General features: G+C 47.9%; 1 protein-coding gene across 4 annotated transcripts in view; it reads right to left on the reverse strand.

The window, feature by feature from the left end:
• Positions 1-19,058, reverse strand: part of PSIP1 (PC4 and SRSF1 interacting protein 1) — a 369,617-nt gene that overhangs the window by 263,485 nt on the left and 87,074 nt on the right. For all 4 annotated transcript variants that reach the window (XM_063914078.1, XM_063914077.1, XM_063914076.1 and 1 more), the window contains exon 3: positions 10,609-10,685. In XM_063914078.1, coding sequence (XP_063770148.1) covers positions 10,609-10,685 — 77 coding nt within the window. The remainder of the gene's footprint in view (positions 1-10,608; positions 10,686-19,058) is intronic.

The raw sequence follows: 19,058 nt of genomic DNA on the forward strand, positions 1-19,058 counted from the left end.
CCATTACCTCTGGCAAGAAAGGACGATCCCCGTACCTTTTTGCTTTTATTTGAACGAAAGGACTGCATCTGGTATTGAGGTGCCTTCTTAGTATGTTGTGGGGGAACATAAGTAAAAAAATTCGATTTACCAGCCGTAGCAGTAGAGACAAGGTCCGAGAGGCCTTCTCCAAACAACTCCTCCACCTTGTAAGGCAACGACTCCATATGCCGCTTCGAGTCGGCATCCCCCGTCCACTGTCGGGTCCACAAGAGTCACCTAGCAGAAATAGACATGGCATTTATTCTGGAGCTTAGTAAACAAATGTCACTTTGAGCATCCCTCATATATAATGCAGCATCCTTGATATGCTCTAGGGTCATTAGAATGGTATCCTTGTCTAGGGTCTCAATCTCCGTAGACAAGGAATCTGTCCATGCTGCGACAGCACAACAAACCCAGGCCGACGCCATAGCCGGCCTAACAATAGTACCAGAATGTGTGTAAATGTACTTCATGGTAACTTCCTGCTCACGATCCGCAGGATCCTTGAGGGTAGCAGTATCCCGGGAAGGCAGTGCCACCTTCTTGGATAAGCGCATCAACGCCTTGTCTACTTTAGGCGAAGATTCCCATCGTATCCTGTCCTTTTTTGGGAAGGGATACGCCATAAGAATCCTTTTGGGATTTGTAGCCTCCTGTCTGGAGATTCCCAAGCCTTTTCGCACAATTCGCTTAGCTCAAATGAGGACGGAAAGGTGATCTCAGGCTTTTCTCTTTATACATGTGTACCCTCGTGTCAGGGACAGGGGGTTCCTCAGTAATATGCAAAACCTCTTTAATAGCAATGATCATGTAACGAATACCTTTAGCCACTTTTGGCTGTAATTTTGCATCCTCATAGTCGACACTGGAATCTGAATCCGTGTCGGTATCTGTGTCAGTGATCTGGGATAATGTGCGTTTCTGAGACCCAGAAGGTCTTGGTGCCACTGGGACAGGCATGGTCTGACTACCTGACTGATCCCTAGCCTAAGTCTTGTCTAATCTCTTATGCAATAAATTTACATTAGCATTCAAGACATTCCACATATCCATCCAGTCCAGTGTCGGCGTTGCCGACGGCGACCTGACAATCATGCACTCCCCCTCCTCCTTAGACGAGCCTTCATCGTCAAACATGTCGACACACGCGTACCGACACACCCCACACGCACACAGGGAAACCCTTTTCTGAAGACCGGTTCCCCTTTAGGCCCTTTGGAGAGACAGAGAGAGAGTGTGCCAGCACACACCCCAGCGCTATATGACCCCGGAGAAAAACACAGAATGTTTACCCAGTAGCGCTGCTGTAATGTATAATCGCCAATTATGTGCCCCCCCTCTACTTTAAAACCCTCTTTCACCGTGTGTCAAGCAGGGGAGAGTCCGGGGAGCTTCCCATCAGCGGAGCTGTGGAGAGAAAATGGCGCTGCTGAGTGCTGAGGGTGAAGCCCGGCCCCCTCGGCGGCAGGCTTCTGTCCCGCTCAAACTTAATAAAATATGGCGGGGGCTCATTTATATACATGTACAGTGCCCACCTGTACACGTATATAGTCATTTGCCACAGGAGAGGTATTCTATTGCTGCCCAGGGCGCCCCCCCCCCCTGCGCCCTGCACCCATACAGTGACCGGAGTGTGTGAGGTGTATGGGAGCAATGACGCACAGCTGCAGTGCTGTGCGTTACCTCAGTGAAGCACCCGAGGGCTTCTGCCGCCTCAGTATCTTCTTTCTTCGTTTCTTCTGGCTCGGTGAGGAGAACGGCGGCGCGGCTCTGGGATGAACGCCCAGGACAAACCTGTGTTCCACTCCCTCTGGAGCTAATGGTGTCCAGTAGCCGAGAAGCAGAGCCTATCATTTAAGTAGGTCTGCTCCTCTCTCCTCAGTCCATCGATGCAGGGAGTCTGTTGCCAGCAGAGCTCCCTGAAAATAAGAAAAAACCTAACAAATTGCTTTCTTAGCAGGAAATTCAGGAGAGCTCCCTGCAGTGCACCCATCTACCTCTGGGCACAGTCTAAAACTGAGGTCTGGAGGAGGGGCATAGAGGGAGGAGCAAGTGCACACCCAGAGTCTAAAGTCTTTCTTAAAGTGCCCATGTCTCCTGTGGAGCCCGTCTATTCCCCATGGTCCTTACGGAGTCCCAGCATCCTATAGGACGTTAGAGAAAATTTAAATAACTGTCAGATTTTAAGTTTTGACAAGCCTCATACAAATACCATTGATCATAATCTGCATGAGAAGGAGTGAGATAAATAAAAAATAATGGACTCCCCCCAAAAATGTAAATAGCACTAAAAGCCTGGACTGGCTATCCCCAATGCAAGGAAACTAACAGTGAAGAGCCCACCCAGCAAAATAAAAACAAAACCCACTTATGGATAATGTACATTCTGATGCTAATGGAGTTGCAAATTTAAGCAAAGAGGCCTGTTGTGGGTACCACTGAAAATGGCTTTCGAGTCGGATTGGCTGCAGCATGAAAAATAAACCTGTCAGATTGGCTACTCACGCGTGATACAATATACAGGTTGAGTATCCCTTATCCAAAATGCTTGGGACCAGAGGTATTTTGGATATGGGATTTTCCCGTATTTTGGAATAATTGCATACCATAATGAGATGATATGGTGATGGGACCTAAATCCAAGCACAGAATGCATTTATGTTTCATATACACCTTATACACACAGCCTGAAGGTAATTTTAGCCAATATTTTTAATAACTTTGTGCATTAAACAAAGTGCGTACATTCACACAATTTATTTATGTTTCATATACACCTTATACACACAGCCTGAAGGACATTTAATACAATATTTTTAATAACTTTGTGTATTAAACAAAGTTTGTGTACATTGAGCCATCAAAAAAATAAGAATTTACTCACCGGTAATTCTATTTCTCGTAGTCCGTAGTGGATGCTGGGAACTCCGTAAGGACCATGGGGAATAGCGGGCTCCGAAGGAGGCTGGGCACTCTAGAAAGATTTCAGACTACCTGGTGTGCACTGGCTCCTCCCACTATGACCCTCCTCCAAGCCTCAGTTAGGATACTGTGCCCGGACGAGCGTACACAATAAGGAAGGATTTTGAATCCCGGGTAAGACTCATACCAGCCACACCAATCACACCGTACAACTCGTGATATGAAACCCAGTTAACAGTATGAAACAACTGAGCCTCTCAACAGATGGCTCAACAATAACCCGATTTAGTTAACAATAACTATGTACAAGTATTGCAGATAAACCGCACTTGGGATGGGCGCCCAGCATCCACTACGGACTACGAGAAATAGAATTACCGGTGAGTAAATTCTTATTTTCTCTGACGTCCTAGTGGATGCTGGGAACTCCGTAAGGACCATGGGGATTATACCAAAGCTCCCAAACGGGCGGGAGAGTGCGGATGACTCTGCAACACCGAATGAGAGAACTCCAGGTCCTCCTCAGCCAGGGTATCAAATTTATAGAATTTTGCAAACGTGTTTGCCCCTGACCAAGTAGCAGCTCGGCAAAGTTGTAAAGCCGAGACCCCTCGGGCAGCCGCCCAAGATGAGCCCACCTTCCTTGTGGAATGGGCATTGACAGATTTTGGCTGTGGCAGGCCTGCCACAGAATGTGCAAGTTGAATTGTACTACAAATCCAACGAGCAATAGTCTGCTTAGAAGCAGGAGCACCCAGCTTGTTGGGTGCATATAGGATAAACAGCGAGTCAGATTTTCTGACTCCAGCCGTCCTGGAAACATATATTTTCAGGGCCCTGACCACGTCTAACAACTTGGAGTCCTCCAAGTCCCTAGTGGCCGCAGGCACCACAATAGGCTGGTTCAAATAAAACGCTGACACCACCTTAGGGAGAAACTGGGGACGAGTCCTCAATTCTGCCCTATCCATATGGAAAATCAGATAAGGGCTTTTATAAGACAAAGCCGCCAATTCTGATACTCGCCTGGCAGAAGCCAAGGCCAATAACATGACCACCTTCCACGTGAGATATTTCAGATCCACGGTTTTTAGTGGTTCAAACCAATGTGATTTTAAGAAACTCAACACCACGTTGAGATCCCAAGGTGCCACAGGAGGCACATATGGGGGCTGAATATGCAGCACTCCCTTTACAAATGTCTGAACTTCAGGTACTGAAGCTAGTTCTTTCTGAAAGAAAATCGATAGAGCCGAGATCTGTACCTTAATGGAACCCAGTTTTAGGCCCATATTCACTCCTGCTTGCAGGAAATGCAGAAATCGACCTAGTTGAAATTCCTCAGTTGGGGCCTTTTCGGCCTCACACCATGCAACATATTTCCGCCATATGCGGTGATAATGATTTGCTGTAACCTCTTTCCTGGCTTTAATAAGCGTAGGAATGACTTCCTCCGGAATGCCCTTTTCTTTCAGGATCCGGCGTTCAACCGCCATGCCGTCAAACGCAGCCGCGGTAAGTCTTGGAACAGACAGGGCCCCTGCTGTAGCAGGTCTTGTCTTAGCGGCAGAGGCCACGGGTCCTCTGAGATCATCTCTTGAAGTTCCGGGTACCATGTTCTTCTTGGCCAATCCGGAACCACGAGAATTGTGTTTACTCCTCGCTTTCTTATTATTCTCAATACCTTTGGTATGAGAGGCAGCGGAGGGAACACATAAACTGACTGGTACACCCACGGTGTCACCAGAGCGTCCACAGCTATCGCTTGAGGGTCTCTTGACCTGGCGCAATACCTCTCTAGTTTTTTGTTTAGGCGGGACGCCATCATGTCCACCTGTGGACGACCCCACTGATGTACAATCATTTGGAAGACTTCTGGATGAAGTCCCCACTCTCCCGGGTGGAGGTCGTGTCTGCTGAGGAAGTCTGCTTCCCAGTTGTCCACTCCCGGAATGAACACTGCTGACAGTGCTAGTACATGATTTTCCGCCCATTGGAGAATTCTTGTGGCTTCTGTCATTGCCATCCTGCTTCTTGTGCCGCCCTGTCGATTCACATGGGCGACTGCCGTGATGTTGTCTGACGGGATCAGCACCGGCTGGTGTAGGAGCAGGGATTTTGCTTGACTTAGGGCATTGTAGATGGCCCTTAGTTCCAGAATATTTATGTGAAGGGAAGTCTCCTGACTTGTCCATAGTCCTTGGAAGTTTCTTCCCTTTGTGACTGCCCCCCAGCCTCACAGGCTGGCATCCGTGGTCACCAGGACCCAGTCCTGAATGCTGAATCTGCGACCCTCCAGAAGATGAGCACTCTGCAGCCACCACAGAAGAGACACCCTGGTTCTTGCAGACAGGGTTATCAAGCGATGCATCTGAAGATGCGATCCGGACCACTTGTCCAACAGGTCCCACTGAAAGATTCTGGCATGGAACCTGCCGAATGGAATTGCTTCGTAAGAAGCTACCATCTTTCCCAGGACCCGCGTGCAGTGATGCACCGATACCTGTTTTGGTTTCAGGAGGTCTCTGACTAGAGAAGACAACTCCCTGGCTATCTCCTCCGGGAGAAACACTTTTTTCTGGACTGTGTCCAGAATCATCCCCAGGAACAGTAGACGTGTCGTCGGGACCAGCTGTGACTTTGGGATATTCAGAATCCAGCCGTGCTGGTTCAGCACTTCCTGAGATAGTGCTACTCCCACCAACAACTGTTCTTTGGACCGTGCCTTTATTAGGAGATCGTCCAAGTACGGGATAATTAAAACTCCCTTTCTTCGAAGGAGTATCATCATTTCCGCCATAACCTTGGTAAATACCCTTGGTGCCGTGGAGAGTCCAAACGGCAGCGTCTGGAATTGGTAATGGCAATCCTGTACCACAAATATGAGGTACTCCTGGTGAGGATGGTAAATGGGGACATGTAGGTAAGCATCCTTGATGTCCAGGGAAACCATGTAATCCCCCTCGTCCAGGCTTGCAATAACCGCCCTGAGCGATTCCATCTTGAACTTGAATTTTTTTATGTACATGTTCAAGGACTTCAAATTTAAAATGGGTCTCACCGAACCGTCCGGCTTCGGTACCACAAATAGTGTGGAATAGTAACCCCGGCCTTGTTGAAGTAGGGGTACCTTGATTATCACCTGCTGAGAATACAGCTTGTGAATTGCCGCTAGCACCGCCTCCCTGTCTGAGGGAGCAATCGGCAAGGCAGATTTTAGGAACCGGTGGGGTGGAGCCGCCTCGAATTCCAGCATGTATCCCTGAGATACTACTTGAAGGATCCAGGGATCCACCTGTGAGCGAGCCCACTGATCGCTGAAATTTCTGAGGCGGGCCCCCACCGTACCTGGCTCCACCTGTGGAGCCCCACCGTCATGCGGCGGACTTGGAAGAGGAAGCGGGGGAGGACTTTTGTTCCTGGGAACCTGCTGTCTGTTGCAGCCTTTTTCCCCTATCTCTGCCTCTAGACAGAAAAGACCCTCCTTTTCCACGCTTGCTTTTCTGGGTCCGAAAGGACTGAACCTGATAAAATGGCGCCTTCTTAGGCTGTGAGGGAACATGGGGTAAAAATGCTGACTTCCCAGACGTTGCTGTGGAAACTAGGTCCGAGAGACCATCCCCAAATAATTCCTCACCCTTATAAGGCAAAACTTCCATGTGCCTTTTAGAATCTGCATCTCCTGTCCACTGGCGAGTCCATAAGCCTCTCCTAGCAGAAATGGACAATGCACTTACTTTAGATGCCAGCCGGCAGATTTCCCTCTGTGCATCTCTCATATATAAGACTGAGTCTTTCATATGGTCTATGGTTAGCAGGATCGTGTCTCTGTCTAGTGTGTCAATATTTTCTGACAGTTTATCTGACCATGCAGCGGCAGCACTGCACATCCAAGCTGACGCAATAGCTGGTCTAAGTATAATGCCTGAGTGTGTGTATACAGACTTTAGGATTGCCTCCTGCTTTCTATCAGCAGGCTCCTTAAGGGCGGCCGTATCCTGAGAGGGTAGTGCCACCTTTTTTGACAAACGTGTGAGCGCTTTATCCACCCTAGGTGGTGTTTCCCAACGTGACCTATCCTCTGGCGGGAAAGGGAACGCCATTAGTACCTTCTTAGGAATTACAAATTTTTTATCAGGGAAAAGCCACGCTTCTTCACACACTTCATTTAGTTCATCTGATGGGGGAAAAACTACGGGTAGTTTTTTCTCCCCAAACATAATACCCTTTTCTGTGGTACCTGGATGTAAATCAGAAATGTTTAACACCTCTTTCATTGCCTCAATCATGCAGTGAATGGCCCTGACAGGCATTAGGTTTGACTCATCGTCGTCGACACTGTTATCAATATCCGTGTCGACATCCGGGTCTGCAAACTGAGGTAGCGGGCGTTTTAGAGCCCCTGACTACCCCTGAGGCACCTGGACAGGCACGAGCCGAGATCCCGGCTGTCCCACATTTGGCATGTCGTCAAATTTCTTATGTAAAGAATCTATACGTGCACTCATTTCTTTCCATAAGTTCATCCACTCGGGTGTCTGCCCCGCAGGGGGTGACGTCCCATCAAAATGCATCTGCTCCGCCTCCACCTCATTATCCTCATCAAACATGTCGACACAGCCGTACCGACACACCCCACACACACAGGGAATGCTCAACAGAGGACAGGACCCACAAAAAGCCCTTTGGGGGGACAGAGTGAGAGTATGCCAGCACACACCAGAGCGCTATATATATATACAGGGACTAACTGAGTTATGTCCCTAATAGCTGCTTTTCATATAATATATATGTATATATACTGCCAAATTTAATGCCCCCCCTCTCTTTTCCCTCTTACTGTTACTGTATATTGCAGGGAAGAGCCAGGGAGCTTCCTTCCAGCCGAGCTGTGAGGGAAAAATGGCGCCAGTGTGCTGAGGAGATAGGCTCCGCCCCTTTTTCGCGGCCTATTCTCCCGCTTTTTATGGAATTCTGGCAGGGGTATTTACCTCATATATAGCCTCTGGGGCTATATATTGAGGTATTTTAGCCAGCCAAGGTGTTATTATTGCTGCCTCAGGGCGCCCCCCCCCAGCGCCCTGCACCCTCAGTGACCGGAGTGTGAAGTGTGAGAGGAGCAATGGCGCACAGCTGCAGTGCTGTGCGCTACCTTGGTGAAGACAGAGTCTTCATGCCGCCGATTTTCCGGACCATCTTCTTGCTTCTGGCTCTGTAAGGGGGACGGCGGCGCGGCTCCGGGACCGAACACCAAGGACTGGGCCTGCGGTCGATCCCTCTGGAGCTAATGGTGTCCAGTAGCCTAAGAAGCCCAATCCGGCTGCAAGCAGGCGAGTTCGCTTCTTCTCCCCTTAGTCCCTCGCTGCAGTGAGCCTGTTGCCAGCAGGTCTCACTGAAAATAAAAAACCTAAGTCTATTCTTTCTAAGAGCTCAGGAGAGCCCCTAGTGTGCATCCAACCTCGGCCGGGCACGAATTCTAACTGAGGCTTGGAGGAGGGTCATAGTGGGAGGAGCCAGTGCACACCAGGTAGTCTGAAATCTTTCTAGAGTGCCCAGCCTCCTTCGGAGCCCGCTATTCCCCATGGTCCTTACGGAGTTCCCAGCATCCACTAGGACGTCAGAGAAACAAAGGTTTCACTATCTCACTCTCAGTCAAAAAAGTCCGTATTTCGGAATATTCCGTATTTCGGAATATTTGGATATGGGATACTCAACCTGTAGTTTATTCATAGTCCCAAGGGTGTACAGTGATAAGCATAGTTATCACTAATGTAAAGGGGGGTACTGACGGGAGGGATGTGTGCTGAGCGATCTTAACACAGACCGCTCAGCACACATCTCTCCCCCTGCTCAGCACAGTGCAATGTGCTGAGCGAGGTGGGGGGATGGGCGCTCACTTCACACAGCGGTGAAGTGAGCGACCCGCTAGATTGAGCCTGCATGCAGGCTCAATCTAGCACCGGCGATAGCGGCTATCGCTGGGGGGCATACACACGGCAGATCCGTGCTTAAAAACTAAGCAATCTGGTCAGATTGCTTAGATTTTCAACACGGATCTCTCTGTGTGTACCCCCCTTAAGGATACAAACATTGGACTATTACAGGACAAAAGAAAGGATGCCCTGGGCTTAGGAGTGGAATAAAGATGGGAATGAAGAATTTAGTCAAGTCATTACATTTCTAATAAAGGATTTTGTTCCTATGGTGTTTTTGTATCTATCTATATTCATTTAGTGTGTGAAACCAGAGGTTCCAGTGTGACCTGGCTTCCAAGGTTTGCTGGCACCTTATTTAGCATGCTCTAAAAGCCATGGACATTCTGTTAATAACTCCATGACTTGCTGGGACTTTTAGTTCCATACACTAAATCATATTCTTACTTTAACTTAACCCCCTACGCTCTGAGGTTGTAGGCACCTTTGAATGCCCTATTCCTGTGCTAACCAAGCTCACGGAGGGGAGGTGTTGCGATATTCAATTGTGCTTTTTAATTGCACAATGCCGGCATTGGCAGCTGATCGTGTCCGAATGGAGCAACAACTGAATAGCTCTGTCGGGCGCCATCTACTGAATGCCGGTGGTTCAAACAACTGATTTCTGCCCGATGAGACTCTCTGTAAATAAATATTAAATGAAACGCTCTTAGAACTGTGTTTCTGCTCCAATATCAAAATAGAGGCACTAACAAAAATGGAAGCTCTTAAAACTAATAGCAAAATATAAGTAAATATAGAAAAAAATTATATACAGTGTCCTAAAAAAAGTGGTGACTGACAGAACACGTTGGATTTTTTCTTTAACTACACCACACACTGTAGCGGTATGTGTGACCTCACCACTACCCACTTCCGCTCTATTGCCTCTCGCTGGAGTAGAACACATTCAAGGAAGTGCAGCTATGTTGCAGATATCTATAACGGAACAGGAACCTCACACGATATTTACACAGACAGTCAAAAAAATTTGAAACCCCCATGTGAGATGACACAGGTAAAGCTTTTAGAGTAATGCTAGCCATACATCAGGAAGATATCGTTCCAACCAGCCAACTAGTTGGCTGGTTGGAACGATAATCTGGCAGTGTGTGGGAGCAAACGATGATCAGCCGTTTGCTCCCACACCCTAGAAAACGGCCAGAAACGGTTGGTCCAACTAGTTGGGAAAATCAAACTTGTTTGATTTTCCCAACTAATCGTTCAGGTGTAGGGAGAACTTTCCCCCCAACTGAACGATAAGTAGGCGGACACTGGCCGGCAGTGTCCACCTACTTCTGTCACCATCACGTAATATCTGCCCCACCTGCAGTGCACATGGCTTTGCCCATTAGCTAACAAAATTGGCTGCTGTGATCAGATCTGAATTAGGCCCATAGTTCTCACGATTCCACATGTCAGGAAATACCACACCACGGGCATAACTAGCAAGCTGAAACGTGCAGAACATTTTCACATTTTAGCAATAGGGAAGCAGTACCAATTTGGTGCACACTGAATTTTAGCTAACCAAGTTAACATCAAGGGATTTTATGAATGTAGGTGGAAATAGGAAAAAAAAAAAAATCAGCTTAAAAAGAAAAAAAAAAATAACTTTACATGTGCTTCGAAAAAATGTGAGAAAAAAATAGCAAAAACTGAGAATACACATAAAAATATAGCAACTTACGTTTCGTGGGTGCCAAAAAAGAAGATAGGCATTTTATTTGTAGGAGATTTCACAGCCCCATCAGGAAGTTCATCCACCTGCATATGCAATTGAACAGCTTAAGCATTTATGTTCCTAGGTTCAACCTTCCCCAACTGCACTGATTTTAGAAAACATTTTGCACTATGCTGTAGCCATATAAAACAAAAATATATCGGAGCATAGAATTAAATGCACTTTTATTAAACAATGCCACCCAAAAAAATAAAATAAAATAAGATTTTACTTACCGGTAAATCTATTTCTCGTAGTCCGTAGTGGATGCTGGGGACTCCGTAAGGACCATGGGGAATAGACGGGCTCCGCAGGAGACATGGGCACTTTAAGAAAGAATTTAGATTCTGGTGTGCTCTGGCTCCTCCCTCTATGTCCCTCCTCCAGACCTCAGTTAGAGAAACTGTGCCCGGAAAAGCTGACAGTACAAGGAAAGGATTTTGGTAATCCAGGGCAAGATACATACCAGCCACACCAATCACACCGTATAACTTGTGATAAACTTACCCAGTCAACAGTATGAACAACAACAGAGCATCAGTTCAACCCTGATGCAACTATAACATAACCCTTATTGCAGCAATAACTATATACAAGTATTGCAGAAGAAGTCCGCCCTTGGGACGGGCGCCCAGCATCCACTACGGACTACGAGAAATAGATTTACCGGTAAGTAAAATCTTATTTTCTCTAACGTCCTAACGGGGATTATACCAAAGCTCCCAAACGGGCGGGAGAGTGCGGATGACTCTGCAGCACCGATTGAGCAAACACAAGGTCCTCCTCAGCCAGGGTATCAAACTTATAGAACTTTGCAAAAGTGTTTGAACCTGACCAAGTAGCCGCTCGGCACAGCTGTAATGCCGAGACCGCTCGGGCAGCCGCCCAAGAAGAGCCCACCTTCCTAGTGGAATGGGCCTTAACTGATTTTGGCAGCGGCAATCCAGCCGCAGAATGAGCCTGCTGAATCGTGTTACAGATCCAGTGAGCAATAGTTTGCTTTGAAGCAGGAGCACCAAGCTTGTTGGAAGCATACAGGATAAACAAAGAGTCTGTTTTCCTGACTCTAGCCGTTCTAGCTACATAAACCTTCAAAGCCCTGACCACATCAAGCAACTCGGAATCCTCCAAGTCAGTAGTAGCCACAGGCACCACAATAGGTTGGTTTATATCAAAAGATGAAACCACTTTCGGCAGGAATTGTGGACGGGTCCTTAATTCTGCTCTATCCGCATGGAAAACCAGATAGGGGCTTTTATGTGACAAAGCCGCCAATTCTGACACACGCCTAGCCGAAGCCAAGGCTAGTAGCATGACCACCTTCCACGTGAGATATTTCAATTCCACCGTTTTGAGTGGTTCAAACCAGTGGGATTTCAGAAAACTCAACACCACGTTAAGATCCCAAGGTGCCACTGGAGACACAAAAGGGGGCTGAATATGCAGCACTCCCTTTACAAACGTCTGAACTTCAGGTAGAGAAGCCAGCTCTTTTTGAAAGAAAATGGATAGGGCCGAAATCTAGACCTTAATGGAACCCAGTTTTAGGCCCAAAGTCACTCCTGACTGTAGGAAGTGAAGGAAACGGCCCAGCTGGAATTCCTCCGTAGGGGCATTCCTGGGCTCACACCAAGCAAAATATTTTCGCCATATACGGTGATAATGTTGAGCTGTCACGTCCTTCCTAGCCATTATCAGCGTAGGAATGACTTCATCCGGAATGCCTTTCTCTGCTAGGATCCGGCGTTCAACCGCCATGCCGTCAAACGCAGCCGCGGTAAGTCTTGGAACAGACAGGGCCCCTGTTGCAACAAGTCCTGTCTTAGAGGAAGAGGCCACGGGTCCTCTGTGAGCATTTCTTGCAGATCTGGATACCAAGTCCTTCTTGGCCAATCCGGAACAATGAGTATTGTTCTCACTCCTCTTTTTCTTATGATTCTCAGCACCTTGGGAATGAGAGGAAGAGGAGGAAATACATAGACCGACTGGAACACCCACGGTGCCACCAGTGCGTCCACAGCTATCGCCTGAGGGTCTCTTGACCTGGCGCAATACCTCTGTAGCTTTTTGTTGAGGCGGGATGCCATCATGTCCACCTGTGGCAGTTCCCACCGACTTGCAATGTGCGTGAAGACTTCTTGATGAAGTCCCCACTCTCCTGGGTGGAGGTCGTGCCTGCTGAGGAAGTCTGCTTCCCAGTTGTCCACTCTCGGGATGAACACTGCTGACAGTGCGCTTACGTAATTCTCCGCCCAGCGAAGAATTCTGGTGGCTTCCGCCATTGCCACCCTGCTCCTTGTGCCGCCTTGTCGGTTTACATGAGCCACAGCGGTGATGTTGTCTGACTGAATCAGAACCGGTTGGTCGCGAAGCAGGGTCTCCGCTTGACGTAGGGCGTTGTATATGGCCCTTAGTTCCAGGATGTTGATGTGAAGGCAAGTCTCCTGACTTGACCACAGACCTTGGAAATTTCTTCCCTGTGTGACTGCTCCCCACCCTCGGAGGCTTGCATCCGTGGTCACCAGGACCCAGTCCTGAATGCCGAATCTGCGGCCCTCGAGAAGGTGAGCACTCTGCAGCCACCACAGGAGAGACACCCTGGCCCTGGGGGATAGGGTGATTAACCGATGCATCTGAAGATGTGATCCTGACCATTTGTCCAGTAAGTCCCATTGAAAGGTCCTCGCATGGAACCTGCCGAAGGGAATGCCACCATCTTTCCCAGGACTCGAGTGCAGTGATGCACTGACACCTGTTTTGCTTTGAATAGGTTTCTGACCAGTGTCATGAGTTCCTAAGCTTTCTCTATCGGGAGACAATCCCTTTTCTGGTCTGTGTCCAGAATAATCCCCAGGAAAGGCAGACAAGTCGTAGGAATCAACTGCGACTTTGGAATATTTAGAATCCAGCCGTGTTGCCGTAACACTTCCAGAGAACGTGCTACGCTGATCAGCAACTGCTCTCTTGACCTCGCTTTTATGAGGAGATAGTCCAAGTATGGGATAATTGTGACCCCTTGCTTCCACAGGAGTACCATCATTTCCGCCATTACCTTGGTAAATATTCTCGGAGCCGTGGAGAGACCAAACGGCAACGTCTGAAATTGGTAATGACAATCCTGTACCACAAATCTGAGGTACGCCTGATGAGGTGGATAAATGGGGACATGAAGGTATGCATCCTTTATGTCCAGAGACACCATAAAATCCCCCCCTTCCAGGCTTGCGATGACCGCTCTCAGCGATTCCATCTTGAACCGGAACCTTTTCAGGTACATGTTCAGGGATTTTAAATTCAATATGGGTCTGACCGAACCGTCCGGTTTCGGTACTACAAACATGGTCGAATAATAATCCCTTCCTTGTTGAAGGAGGGGAACCTTGACCACCACCTGTTGAAAATACAATTTGTGAATTTCAGTTACCACTATTTCCCTCTCGAGGGGGAAAGCTGGCAGGGCCGATTTGAGGTATCGGTGAGGGGGCATCTCTTCGAATTCCAGCTTGTATCCCTGAGACACAATATCTATTGCCCAGGGATCCAACTGGGAGTGAACCCACTTGTGGCTGAAATTTCGGGGACGCACCCTCACCGGGCCTAGCTCCGCCTGTGGAGCCCCAGCGTCATGCGGTGGATTTTGTGGAAGCCGGGGAGGACTTCTGTTCCTAGGAACCAGCTGTGTTGTGCAGCTTCTTTCCTCTGCCCCTGCCAAGAAAGGACGCACCTCGGACTTTCTTGCTTTTCTGTGATCGAAAGGACTGCATTTTGTAATACTGTGCTTTCTTGGGCTGTGAGGAAACATATGGCAAAAAATTTGACTTTCCAGCAGTAGCTGTGGAGACCAGGTCCGAGAGACCCTCCCCAAACAATTCCTCACCCTTGTAAGGTAAAACCTCCATGTGCCTTTTTGAGTCGGCATCACCTGTCCATTGCCGAGTCCACAGGACCCTTCTGGCAGAAATCGACATAGCATTTATTCTAGAACCCAGTAGACTAATGTCTCTTTGAGCATCTCTCATATATAGGACAGCGTCTTTTATATGCCCCATGGTCAATAATATAGTATCCTTGTCTAAGGTATCAAGTTCCTCAGACAGGGTGTCCGTCCATGCTGCTACAGCACTACACACCCAGGTCGACACGATCGCCGGCCTTAGTAAGGTACCTGAATGTGTATAAATGGACTTCAGGGTACCCTCCTGCTTTCTATCCGCAGCATCTTTGAGGGTAGCCGTATCCTGTGACGGCAGGGCTACCTTCTTGGATAAGCGTTTTAAAGCTTTGTCCACCCTAGGGGAGGATTCCCAGCGTAACCTGTCCGTTGGCGGGAAAGGATACGCCATAAGAATCCGTTTGGAAATCTGCAGTTTATCTGGAGATTCCCAAGCCTTTTCACATAACTCATTTAGCTCGTGTGAAGGGGGAAAGGTCACCACCTGCCTCTTTTCCCCATACATATGAACCCTCTTGTCAGGGACTGGGGTTTCCTCTGTGATGTGCAACACATCCTTAATTGCTATAATCATATAACGGATGGATTTAGCCAATTTTGGCTGTAACTTTGCATCATCGTAATCGACACTGGAATCAGAATCCATGTCGGTATCTGTGTCAACAGTTTGGGATAGTGGGCGCTTCCGAGACCCTGACGGCCTCTGCGACATAGGATCAGGCACGGGCTGAGACCCTGACTGTCCTTCAGCTTTTTCCAACCGTTTATGCAAGGAATTAACATTATCATTTAAAACCTTCCACATATCCATCCAATCAGGTGTCGGCGCCGTCGGCGAAGACACCACATTCATTTGCTCCCGCTCTGCTTCCACATAGCCTTCCTCGTCAAACATGTCGTCACAAGCGTACCGACACACCACACACACAGGGAATGCCCTTTTTGAAGACAGTTCCCCCACAAGGCCCTTTGGAGAGACAGAGAGAGAGTAGGCCAGCACACACCCCAGCGCTATAAACCAAGGAATAACACAGTAACTTAATGTTAACCCAGTAGCTGCTGTTATATTGATTTTTTGCGCCTAATTATGTGCCCCCCCCCCTCTCTTTTGACCCTCTTCTATCGTGTATCTGCAGGGGAGAGCCTGGGGAGCTTCCTCTCAGCGGAGCTGTGGAGAAAAAATGGCGCTGGTGAGTGCTGAGGAAGAAGCCCCGCCCCCTCGACGGCGGGCTTCTGTCCCGCTTAAATATGTATTTTCTTGGTGGGGGCTCATACATATATACAGTGCCCAACTGTATATATGTTCACTTTTGCCAAAAAGAGGTCCAAATGCTGCCCAGGGCGCCCCCCCTGCGCCCTGCACCCTTACAGTGACCGGAGTATGTGAGGTGTGTGGGAGCAATGGCGCACAGCTGCAGTGCTGTGCGATACCTCAGTGAAGACAGGAGTCTTCTGCCGCCGATTTCAAAGTCTTCGTGCTTCTCATACTCACCCGGCTTCTGTCTTCCGGCTTCTGTCTTCCGGCTCTGCGAGGGGGACGGCGGCGCGGCTCTGGGATCGGACGACGAGGGTGAGATCCTGTGTACGATCCCTCTGGAGCTAATGGTGTCCAGTAGCCTAAGAAGCAGGACCTATCTTCAGAGAGTAGGGCTGCTTCTCTCCCCTCTGTCCCACGATGCAGGGAGTCTGTTGCCAGCAGAGCTCCCTGAAAATAAAAAACCTAACAAAATACTTTCTCACAGCAAGCTCAGGAGAGCTCACTGAAAAGCACCCAGCTCGTCCGGGCACAGATTCAAACTGAGGTCAGGAGGAGGGACATAGAGGGAGGAGCCAGAGCACACCAGAATCTAAATTCTTTCTTAAAGTGCCCATGTCTCCTGCAGAGCCCGTCTATTCCCCATGGTCCTTACGGAGTCCCCAGCATCCACTAGGACGTTAGAGAAATAGAACACTAAATTCAAAGTACAAGCTTAGTCATTTACTTCTCAATGCTATAAACAAAATCTGACTAAAGAAACTATAGGAAGACTTTATTACAGGCAATATAGACAGATTGATATATTCCAATACATATTGGAAACTTTATAAAGCTAGAAAATACAAATACCTACATTATTTCGTACAAGAGCTGAATAAGAGCTTACAATCATGCTTGGCGTCTTTGCATAAAATTGGTATCCCCGTTATTTTGGAACGCATTTGTATCGAGAACTAGAAATGGACCCAACTTGCTCATAGCAACAGGTGTGGACTTAACTGCCCTAAGTGGAATAGATGTGTAATCTTTACCAGTCACTCCCACAAGAAGGCAATGGACATAACTGCAGGTCAAAGCCTACAGGTTATCACAACAAAGCGACAATATGCATGGTAAAAAGTGACAATGGGAGCAGGGTGCAAGCAATGTCAAGGATATGTCACTGGTCAGAAAAGGTAGCAAAAGATTCAGGGTCATTAGTAGTATGGCATGGTCAGAAAATAGAAAAAAAAAAGATTTTAAACCTACCGGTAAATCTTTTTCTCGTAGTCCGTAGAGGATGCTGGGGACTCCGTAAGGACCATGGGGATAGACGGCTCCGCAGGAGACATGGGCACTTTAAGAAAAACTTTAGATCTGGTGTGCACTGGCTCCTCCCTCTATGCCCCTCCTCCAGACCTCAGTTAGAGAAACTGTGTCCAGAGGAGACGGACAGTACGAGGAAAGGATTTTTGTTAATCCAAGGGCAAGATTCATACCAGCCACACCAATCACACCGTATAACTTGTGATATACTATCCAGTTAACAGTATGAAAACAACATAGCATCAGTCCAAGACCGATGACACTATAACATAACCCTTATTTAAGCAATAACTATATACAAGTCTTGCAGAAGAAGTCCGCACTTGGGACGGGCGCCCAGCATCCTCTACGGACTACAAGAAAAAGATTTACCGGTAGGTTTAAAATCTTATTTTCTCTTACGTCCTAGATGATGCTGGGGACTCCGTAAGGACCATGGGGATTATACCAAAGCTCCCAAACGGGCGGGAGGGTGCAGATGACTCTGCAGCACCGATTGAGCAAACAGAAGGTCCTCCTCAGCCAGGGTATCAAACTTATAGAACTTTGCAAAGGAGTTTGAACCCGACCAAGTAGTAGCTCGGCACAGCTGTAGCGCCGAAACCCCTCTGGCAGCCGCCCAAGAAGAGCACACCTTCCTAGTGGAATGGGCCTTGACCGATTTATGTAACGGCAATCCCGCCGTAGAATGCGCCTGCTGAATCGTGTCATAAGATCCAGCGAGCAATAGTCTACTTTGAAGCAGGGCACCAATCTTGTTGGTTGCATACATGACAAACAGTGCTTCTGTTTTTCGGACTGTAGCCGATCTGGCCACGTAAATTTTCAAAGCCCTGACCACATCAAGGGACTCGGGATCCTCCAAGTCACGCGTAGCCACAGGCACCACAATAGTTCATATGAAAGGATGAAACCACTTTTGGCAGGAATTGAGGACGGGTCCGCTATTCCGCTCTATCCATATGGAAAACCAGATAGGGGCTTTTATGTGATAAAGCCGCTAATTCCGACACTCGCCTAGCCGAAGCCAAGGCTAATAACATAACCACCTTCCAAGTGAGATTTTTCAACTCCACCATTTTAGGTGGTTCAAACCAGTGTGACTTAAGGAAACTTAACACCACGTTAAGGTCCCAAGGCGTCACCGGAGGTACAAAAGGAGGCTGAATATGCAGTACTCCCTTCACAAAAGTTTGTACTTCAGGGAGAGAGGCCAATTCCTTTTGAAAGAAAATGGATAAGGCCGAAATCTGAACCTTAATAGATCCTAATTTTAGGCCAAAATTCACTCCAGTTTGCAGGAAGTGAAGGAAACTGCCCAGATGGAATTCTTCCGTAGGAGCATTCCTGGCCTCACACCAAGAAACATATTTTCGCCATATACGGTGATAATGTTTAGATGTCATGTCCTTCCTAGCCTTTATTAGCGTAGGAATGACCTCATCCGGAATACCCTTATCCGCTAGGATCCGGCGTTCAACCGCCATGCCGTCCAACGCGGTAAGTCTTGGAATAGACATGGCCCCTGTGCCCTGACAAAGCGAAAGTGAAACGTGCACGTGGGCGTTTCAGAGCGGCGCTAGCACGCCAGCTCACCTACTATGTGTTCATAATAAGAATATATTTTTGTGTATTATGCCAAACTCATTCAAGTAATTAGGTGCAACATTGGGGACTTGTTTGTAGTCAGGAGTACGGGTAGGACCTTTGCTCATTGAAACAATACTTGCAGACCAGCTTTTGCCTAACAGCGGAACCTGCATCCCTAGCATAAGATAGAGCTAGGTTCCTAAGTATGCCGGCATTAACATACCTGACTCAAACTAACCAGCACAATATGCAGACATAGACCGACATTAGCTGGGAAACCGCGTGTAGTGAATATACACAGGAAATAGCTCA

This window comes from Pseudophryne corroboree, chromosome 1, assembly GCF_028390025.1.
Source record: "Pseudophryne corroboree isolate aPseCor3 chromosome 1, aPseCor3.hap2, whole genome shotgun sequence".
Taxonomy (NCBI): domain Eukaryota; kingdom Metazoa; phylum Chordata; class Amphibia; order Anura; family Myobatrachidae; genus Pseudophryne; species Pseudophryne corroboree.